This window comes from Babylonia areolata, chromosome 15 (assembly GCF_041734735.1).
Source record: "Babylonia areolata isolate BAREFJ2019XMU chromosome 15, ASM4173473v1, whole genome shotgun sequence".
In the NCBI taxonomy this organism is placed as follows: domain Eukaryota; kingdom Metazoa; phylum Mollusca; class Gastropoda; order Neogastropoda; family Buccinidae; genus Babylonia; species Babylonia areolata.
In genome coordinates, this window is record NC_134890.1 from 3,237,648 (window position 1) to 3,247,647 (window position 10,000).

The 10,000-nt window shown below is 51.2% G+C and overlaps 1 protein-coding gene across 3 annotated transcripts in view; it reads right to left on the minus strand.

The window, feature by feature from the left end:
* LOC143290376 (uncharacterized) overlaps nt 1-10,000 on the minus strand; it is a 97,456-nt gene that overhangs the window by 58,063 nt on the left and 29,393 nt on the right. For all 3 annotated transcript variants that reach the window (XM_076599759.1, XM_076599756.1, XM_076599757.1), the window contains exons 3-4: nt 7,931-9,984; nt 7,163-7,431 (exon numbers count right to left, since the gene is read on the minus strand). In XM_076599759.1, the coding sequence (XP_076455874.1) occupies nt 7,163-7,431; nt 7,931-9,984 (2,323 nt within the window). The remainder of the gene's footprint in view (nt 1-7,162; nt 7,432-7,930; nt 9,985-10,000) is intronic.

A 10,000-nucleotide genomic window follows, 5' to 3' on the forward strand; every position in this document is an offset into this window, starting at 1 on the left:
CGCTGAAATGGATTAAAGGATCTTTAACGTCCGTGTTTGATCTTTTTCTTGCGTATACACACGAAGGGGGCTCAGGCACAAGCAGGTCTGCATATATGTTGACCTGGGAGATCGGAAAAATCTCCACGTTTTACCCACCGGGCGCGGTCACCGAGATTCGAACCCGGGACCCTCCAACGCTTCAACCACTCGGCTAATGGGGAGAAAAAGAAAGAGACTACAGAAGCTTTCTCCGTCGTTGCTGCTGCCCAAACCCCTTCCTCCCCCACTCTTCCCACAACCTCACCCCCCCCCCCCCCCCGCCCCCCAATCCCTCCAATGTTCAGGGCGTTTCACAGCTGGTCAGTTTTAATTAAGTCCGTGTGGAGACTTAGCGAGGTGACGAACGGCCACCTCACAAAGGTGATTGACCGATGCGACTTTGTGTTCAACCACTGAAACAAGGTGTTGGCCAGGTTTTTTTTCGGTTCTCCTGTAGCCGTGGTTTTTTTTTTCTTTTTGTTATCTTTCTTTTTTTTCTTTGTGTGTGTGTGTGTGTGTGTGTGTGTGTGTGTGTGTGTGACTACTTTGGTCACAAGAAACAAAACATCTTTTGCTCTCCGACGAAGATGAAAGGAAGGAAGTAAAAAGAAGAAAGGATGAAAGACGAAGGGAGATCTGTGTGTGTGTGTGTGTGTGTGTGTGTGTGTGTGTGTGTGTGTGTGTGTGTGTGTGTGTTTGTGTGTGTGTGTGTGTGTGTGTGTGCGTGTGTTGTGTGTGTTGTGTGGTGTGTGTGTGTTTGTTGTGTGTGTGTGTGTGTGTGTGTGTGTGTGTGTGTGTGTGTGTGTGTGTGTGTGTGTGTGTGTGTGTGTGTGCGTGTGTTGTGTGTGTTGTGTGGTGTGTGTGTGTGTTGTTGTGTGTGTGTGTGTGTGTGTGTGTGTGTGTGTGTGTGTGTGTGTGTGTGTGTGTGTGTGATTTTACACCCGACCCGCTGCGCGAAAAACAAGAACAACCCCTTATTATTCTGCTCATGTCAGTGCGAAATTAGAAATTTGTTCGTTTGTACGTTTTCTCTTTGTGTGGTTGTGTTTGCATGCGTGCTCAAGCGCATGTGCAAACACAAGCGTTGACACATGCGTGCATGCACTCACGTGCTCAGGTGTGTCCATGTGACCTGCTGGCCGTGTGGGGGGCCCATCGCACTTTTGATCACAGCTGCTGCTTTCCGACCATGCAATGGTAGGAAACACTTGGCAATATTTGTTTAAGTCTAAGAAAACAGTAGGGTGGGGGCGTGGGGGGGGGGGGGGGGGGGGGTGGAGGGGGAGGGAGCAAGACTGGTTCCCCTCACACCCTTCCTCAAACACCTCTCCCTCTCCGTCCTGAACAACCCCCCCCTCCCTTCCTCACCCCTCCTCCCCCCTCCCAACGGACGTGGCGAGGCAAAGAGTTCCATATTTGAACAGCGGATGATGAAAAGGCTCGACCACCCCAAACACCTCTCCCTCTCCCTCATGACCCACCCCCACCCCCTCCACCCCCACCCCACTCCCAACCAGTTCAGCAGGTCAAGCGGAAGCGGGTCTATTTTTGGCTGTCCACCAACTGACCCAGTAGTGAAGTGATTTGTCACGTCAGCGTTTGTCGGAAATGTCCTGCGAGGGGAAGAGGGACGGTTCGGTTAGTTTCTGTGTCTGGCTTCCCGTGTTCTTTGAGATTTGTCGTAGTTTCTACAATCACCAGAATATGTGACGGAGCATCAACCCTTTCACCACCAAGCTCGCATTTATGCACAGACATGGTAGAAGACCCATGTCACTGAAAGGTGACCATTCATTGGTCTGTTATCCATGAACCTACTGCTCTTGATGTTCGGTGGTAGGATAGGCCATATTTTCTATACATCGGAGGGGGAATCCCCAGCTGTTCTTAGCCAGTCTTTTCTGTGTTAATACCACAGGGAAATTTTGTACTCTAAATTGACTGGCGGTGAAAGGGTTTTAAACGAGTCTGCTCATTCGTTGTTCGTTTGTTTCTGTCTCTTAATTTTGTTTTTTTGCATCTTTCTAACTTTCTGTCTTTTTCTTTCTTCACTCCTCGCCCCCCCCCCCCCCCCACCGCCCCCCCCCCCTCCTCGTTCCCTACCTTTCCCTCTGTCTGTCGCGTCTTTCGTTTTTTTTTTTTCTTTCTTCTAATTATTTCATTCTGTCTCTCTTCCCATGCCTTTCTCTTCGTCCACAGCCTCCTCACGTCCCACGTATAAATCCTGGTTCATGCAGGATTCGATCCCCCAGAATCATCACTTTCTGGGCCAATGACCACTGGGCCACTAGGACACGCGATGTATTGGTATTGATATTTCTTTTGATCGCAACAGATTTCTCTGTGTGAAATTCGGGCTGCTTTCCCCAGGGAGAGCACGTCGCTACATTACAGCGCCACCCATTTGTTTTTGTATTTTTTCCTGTGTGCAGTTTTATTTGTTTTCCCTATCCATGTGGTGCCAGGAACAACCCTTTTGTTGCCATGGATTCTTTTACGTGCACTAAATGCATGCTGCACACGGCACCTCGGTTTATCGTCTCATCCGAATGACTAGCGTCCAGACCACCACTAAAGGTCTACCGTATGGGAGGGGGGGGGGGAAGTGCGGGGGGGGGGGGGGGGGGGGGGGGGGGGGGGGGGGGGGGATATCGGCGGCTGAGCCGTGATTCGAACCAGCGTGCCCAGATTCTCTCACTTCCTAGGCGGACGCATTACCTCTAGGCCATCGCTCCACTGTGACAAAACCAGTCCCGCGCTTTGAAGATATGAAGACGGGACCAGGAAATGTTATCGTCTCATCCGAATGACTAGCGTCCAGACCACCACTAAAGGTCTACCGTATGGGAGGGGGGGGGGGTGCGGGGGGGGGAGGGGGGGGGATATCGGCGGCTGAGCCGTGATTCGAACCAGCGTGCCCAGATTCTCTCACTTCCTAGGCGGACGCATTACCTCTAGGCCATCGCTCCACTGTGACAAAACCAGTCCCGCGCTTTGAAGATATGAAGACGGGACCAGGAAATGTTCCATGCAAATCGACCGTCTGTGATTGTCCAGTTTAGTTGGGTTACGCTGCTGGTCAGGCATCTGCTTGGCAGATATGGTGTAGCATATATGGACTTGTCCGAACGCAGTGACGCCTCCTTGAGCTACTGAAACTGTTAAGAGAAAAGGGGGTTTCGTAAGTGGTGTCCAATGTATGTTGCATCAGAACTGGCACTCCTGAGCACCATCGAAGTGACTCGGTAGCAGTGTAGGGTCTCCTCTGGTGTGTGGGATCCTGGCGATCTAACATCGATGGTTCCCTATGGACTGCCGACGCTGAGAATGGGACAGACGAAGCTGGGTGTGGGCATGTATGGGGGACTCGGGGTGAGTAGCGGGGGGGGGGGGGGGAAGAAAGGCGGCACAAAGAAGTGTCACATTACACCAACTCGTGGAAAACATCCGGTTAGGGCCATCACAGTCTACCCAGTCTCTTCCCACTCTCTCCCCACCACTCTACACCCCCCCAGCCACTCTCTCCGCCCACACCATCCAGGTTAATCCACCCCCTTATTTGCCTACACTTCCAAGGTAATCCGCCTTGTCGCCTGCACTTCCAGGATAATCGCCCTTTTCACACACACCATCCAAGTTAATCCACCCCCTTTTCGCCCACACCATCCAAGTTTCGAAAGATGCGATTCTTTCTTTGTGTCTCTGATTTTTTTTTTTTTTTTTTTCTTCCTTTCGTTTCTCTCTCTTTCCCCGCCATCAAGGCTTTTCGCGTTCTCTGCAAACTCAGCCAAGCATGGCGGGATGCGTCACGGGGTGGTGGGGGGAACGAAGGGCAGTCCTCAGACGTGTCAAGTGTCCAGGGTGGTTACCGGCTACCCGGGTGGAAAGGTGGATTTAGAAGTTTTCCCAGATCTCTCAGGAATTGCCTTGCTTCTCCATTTGAGTCTCGGTAAGTTTGAGGCCCGCCAATTTTATACTCCCAAATTGCCTTTTCTTCTCCTTTTCCAAATGATATTCAACACACTTGCTGTTACAAACGCATGCATGTATTGTCGGTGCTATCAGGCGAAACTAATCTGGGCAAGGGGCAAATAACTGGAACAGTGACCCACTCTACTATTTCAGCATTGCTCTGCAGATTTTGTAGAAAGGTCTGGGAAAGCTGTCAAGGAGGACTGTCAACACTGGACATGTGGTGTCCATCCTGAACACTTGACACATGTGAGGACCTGCCTAAGATTAAATAAAATAACTAAAAGAAAAGAAAAAAAAAAAGAGAGACCAATTGGAAACCCAGCAGGACAAACAGAATATTCATGGAGCTATCTATGATAGTGGATAGACAGGTAGATAGCAACGTAGATAGATAAATCATTCGGATAGGTATATATAGATTTATTGACAGGTATTCATAGATAGATAGGCAGACAGATAAAGAAAATAAATATCTAGATAAACAGATAGAGAAATAGATAGGTAGACAGATAGATAGATGATAGACAGATAATAGATAGATATATAGATAGAAGAAGAAGAAGAAGAAGAAGAAGAAGAAGAAGAAGAAGAAGAAGAAGAAGAAGATAGGGACAGAGACAGAGAGACAGAGAGAAGCACACGGAGAAAGAGAGAGAAAGAGAGAGAGAGAGAGACAGAGAGAGAGACAGAGACAGAGACAGAGAGACAGAGAGAGACAGAGACAGAGAGACAGTGAGATAGAGACAGAGAGAGAGAGAGAGAGAGAGAGAGAAGGACATAGAGAGACAGAGAGAAGCACAGAGGGAGAAAAAGAAAGAGAGAGAGAGAGAGAGAGAGAGAGAGAGAGAGAGAGAGAGAGAGAGAGAGAGAGAGAGGCAGAGACAGTGAGGATACCCTTCGCTGCTCAGGCTTGCAATAAACGTATGGAAAACGTCTTTGACCTTACCCTGACAGAAACATCAAAGGGATATGGTTGTCTGGAAGGTCGGACAAAAAGAGTCATTCACGCATTAGTCCCTCTGTACCCACATCACCAGGTGTGTACGTGGGTGGTTAGTACTTTCTGTATGTTGCAGCCCAGGAGGAAAAAAAAAAAGAAAAAAAAGAAAAGAAAAATCTTTGAGAGAGTAGCTGTCATATGTCGTGTGAATGGCGTCTCTGTTTGCGAACCTGGAGTGAATGAACTCAAGGAAAGTTTCCCCGACCATCTGATAGGAGCTTAGTGACATCCCTTCCAAAATGGACAGACCTTTTCTTCAATGAAGTATTCGCCCTCGTACTCTCACGTTCTCTCAGCATGAGTGAGAAAAGTCTCAGCCTTAGAGATATCCCATGTGTGGGTTGTGTTCTTTCAACATTACGTTAGCTAAGCAAAGTGTCCATAACTCTATGCCGATGCTAGATATAATGTCTATTATATGTTATAAAACTGCACTGTTACACATGATGAAAATGTGTCCACCTTGACCAAATTGATAGAACAATATATTATAAGTATAATGACTTATGACGACGATGTTATTGTTAATGTACACTGTATTCTTATTATTTTTCTTTCTTTGTTTTTTCCCCTTTCTTTTCCATCTACTCTGAATTGTTATAATGAATTCATATGCAAAATAAAACGGTGGTCGACCCAAGAAAGTCCGGGAACATGAACAAAAAAAGTCTCAGTTTCAGTTTCAGTAGCTCAAGGAGGCGTCACTGCGTTCGGACAAATCCATATACGCTACACCACATCTGCCAAGCAGATGCCTGACCAGCAGCGTAACCCAACGCGCTTAGTCAGGCCTTGAGGGAAGTCTCAGCCTTCCTCTCCTGCCCCCGTTTCTCACCACCAGCACAGGAATTGAAAGCAAATCTTCACTACTCCGGAGGTTCAATACGGAAATCGCCAGAGCCTTCTGACACAAGTCACAGCCCGCATTTCCTTGAGCAGTAACAAGAATAAAGCAAAAAGAAGAGTTTGATGTTTTTAACTCACTCAGTACGGCCAATCCTCTTTACTCCTCTACACAGAACCCTCGGATGTCCAGTGGGTGTCTGAATGACCCAGCCTTTAGCTTTCGTCGTGAGAATTGTAGTATTCTTTGTCAACATTCACCTCTTCAGTATAAGAGCCTTCCGCTTGTAATATTTTGATGATGGTAATTGGGGTGAAACGCTGTTAACGTCGTCTCTTTCGCCGTTCGTATGGAGAGAGTTAAACACACCTTATGTGGAGTGATGGCCCAGAGGTAACACGTCTGCCTATGAAGCGAGAGAATCTGAGCACGCTGGTCCGAATCACGGCTCAGCCACCGATATTTTCTCCCCCTCCACTAGACCTTGAGTAGTGGTCTGGACACTAGTCATTCGGATGAAACGATAAACCGAGGCATGCACTTAACGCACGTAAAAGAACCCACGGCAACAAAAAAGATTGTTCCTGGCAAAATTCTGTAGAAAAATCCACTTCGATAGGAAAAACAAATAAAACTACACGCAGGAAAAAATACAAAAGAATGAGTGGCGCAGCCCGAATTTCACACAGAGTAATTTGTTGTGATAAAAAGAAATACACACACACACACACACACACACACACACACACACACACACACACACACACACACACCAACAACAACAACACTACACCTACACCACACACACACACACACACACACACGCACACACACACACACACACACACACACATACACACACACACACACACACAGACACACACACACACACACACACACACACACACACACACACACACACCAACAACAACACTACACCTACACCACACACACACACACACACACACACAACACATCATCACATTGGACATTTGTTATAGTTGTTAAGTTGTTTGATGTTAGCGTTTCCTTCTATATTGTGCCTATGTCTCCCCTTTTAATGTCTTTTTTTTTCCAATGCTCTGTATCCTTCCCCACCACACACACACACATACGCACGCACACACATACACACACATCATTCATCACCCTCTGCCCAATACCGTTCCCACCACCACGCTCCGCCCTCCACAACCCCCCCCCCCCCTTTTTTTTTTGTTGTCTAATATCACTTAAAGTGGAAGACGTTAAACTGAAGACTACTACTATGTCACCCCCTCTCCCACTTAAACACCCACCCACACACCCTTCCACACACTCACCTAATCAGCCTCCTCAGATCCCCCGGCCTGAGAGACTGCATGAAGGGGGTGACGGTGACGGGGGTGAAGGTCTGGGCCACCTTGCCCACCGCCTCGGGAGGTACGGAGCTCACCAGCTTCTCGATGATCCTGGGGGGCAGCCGGGTGATGATGTTCTTCAGGGTACCCACCCGAACCATCCCGAAGAAGCTGACGATGCGGTCCTGAGGAATGTGGGCGGCCTGCGACCCGAAGGCGGCGATGGTGCTCCTGGAGACGGCGTCCACCATCTGCAGTTTTAACCCCCCCGGAGAAAAAAAAAAGTGAGTATGGGTGGTGTAGGGTGTGTGGGTGTGAGGGTTGGTATGTGGGGGTGGGAGGGGAGTGGGAGTGGGAGGGAGGGAGTGACAGAAAGAAACGAAAAGAAACAAAATTTCTTTTCCCAGGGTAAAAGATATAAGCAAGTACAACAAAAACCGCACAAAAACGCAAACAACAAGTATAAGAAAAATAAAATCAAAGTACTAAATCGAGAGAAAAAAAAAGGTGGGAAAAGGAAGGCATATCTATAGACCACTAGCAAGATTACATACATACTCACGCACTCAGGATAAAAAGAAAGTTATAGAGGTAGAAAAAAAGAAAGAAAGAAAAAAGTCAGGCATCATATACTACTCACACACAAACTAGAACATCGGTAAGACATCCAAACACTATCAGACCCACCAACACCCACGACCCCCAACACCCTTGACCTTTGACACCCATGACCCCCCAGCAGTGCCTGACCTTGGCGATGGTGTCTGGCGGGATGACGGACACGGCGTGGGCCGCCACCTCCAGGGGCACAGCACCCATCAGCACCGCTCCCCCCTCCTCCCCATTCCCCGCCAGCAGCTCCGCCCCCCTGGCCATGACGTCCGCAGGCAGGGCCTCGATGACGTCCACCAACACGCGGGTCGGGATGGCCTTGACCAGGCGGGTGAGGGTCTCCCCGGGCACCGAGGTCAGGATGCTGGCCACTCTCCCGATGCCCGCCCGGGCCTCCTTTGCAGACAGCGGTCCTCGGGTTCTGGAGACCATCTCGGCCACAAACGCCTGGATGGTTGCTATGGGAACGGCGCTCACCAGGTTCCGGAAGTGGCGAGGGGGCAGCACCTGCAGCACTGTCGTCATCACGCTCTCCGGAAGTGACGTGGCGACGTCCACCATGACCTCTGGCGGGACGGAGGTGACGAGAAGCTTCAGGAGATCGGGGGTGACCAGTCTGATGATCTTCTTCAGCTGGCCGGCGCTGAGCTGCACAGACAGGTTGGCGATGACGTCAGGCGGCACGGCCGTCACCACCTTGGTCAGCAGGTCCCTGGGGACGTCATTCAGCAAACCCGTCACGTTGACACCGGACAGCTCCGAGGAGCGTGACGTAACGAACTTGAAAGCCTTCTTTACGGGAAGAGCCGCCGCGAGTTTCCCGATGGTGTCGTTGGGAAGCTTCTCCAGGATCTCCCAGAGCGTCTCCCGCGGGAAGGGAAGCGACACATCGGTGATGACATTGGAAGACATCAGTGAGGTGAGCATGGCGGTGATGACGTCAGGGTGTTCGGCCAGGCCTGCGGTGATGTTGACCAGTTTGTCCACAGGGAAGGACGAGGCCACATCGGTGAACATGCCCGCAGGCAGCGCCTTGAGCAGCAGGGGCCAGGCCCCAGGAGGGATGGACGTGGCCATGTCCACCACGTGCTGCACATGCACCATGGAGGTCACCCGCAGAAGCGTGTCCCGGGGCACAGCGGACATCATGGCGGACAGCATGCCAGGGGGCAGCAACGTCGTCAGGTTGCCCACCAGGTCCCTGGGCAGCGAGTCCAGCACGGCGCTCAGCACCTCGGGCCTCAGCAGACTGCTCACGTTGGGCGCATGCTCCACAGGAAATGACGTCAGCAGCTTCATCATCTGGCGGTCAGTGACGTTCCCCACGATCCGACCCAGCTCCTGGGGACTGAGCCCCGCCACGAAGGACTCGAGGAAGCCCGGGGGGAGGCCGGCCACCAGCTGCCGGATGGAGTCTGGAGGCAGCGAGGTCAGCACGGGCATCATGCTCTCCGGGGGCAGGGCCGTCATTAGGTCCGTCAGGGTGTCGGGCGGCAAGGTCCGCGTCATGTTGACCACGGCCTCTGGCGGCATGGACCTGATCAGCTTCACCGTCTCCTCTGCGGGCAGGACCCTCGTCATGTTGACGATGCTTTCGGGCGGCAGCAGTACCACCAGCTCCTGCAGCTGCTGGGGGCTGAAGGTGGCCGTGAGGTCGGCCAGCCCTTGGGGCGGAACGTAGCTGAGCAGCTCCATCAGTTGGGGCTGGGACAGCTTGTGGGCCAGGTCGATGATGGAAGCCGGGGGCAGCGCCGACAGCACGCGCATGATTTGGTCCTGCTCCAGGCTGGACACGATGTACAGGATCTCGTCAGGCCCCACTGTGCTGAGCAGGCCCGGCATGTTCTCCGACTTGGTGTTCCTCACGAAGTCCTGAATGCCCTCCTTGCCCATCATGGTCAGGAAGAAGTAGGTCAGCTGTCGCTTCACGCGGCGACTGGACCCGCCAGTCTCTCCGGAGACCCTGACGTCATGGGGCTGGCGGTTGCTTCTGACGTCATCTTGCGTCAACCCCTTGACGTCCTGAGACTGGCGGTTGCTTCTGTCATCATCTTGGGTCAGTCCGTTCACGTTACAGGGCTGGTGGTTGCATCTGACGTCATTTTGCGTCAGCCCATTGACGTCATGGGGCTGGCGGTTGTTTCTGACGTCATCTTGCGTCAGTCCCTTGACAACCTCAGATTGGGCAGATTCTAGGACAAGATAGAT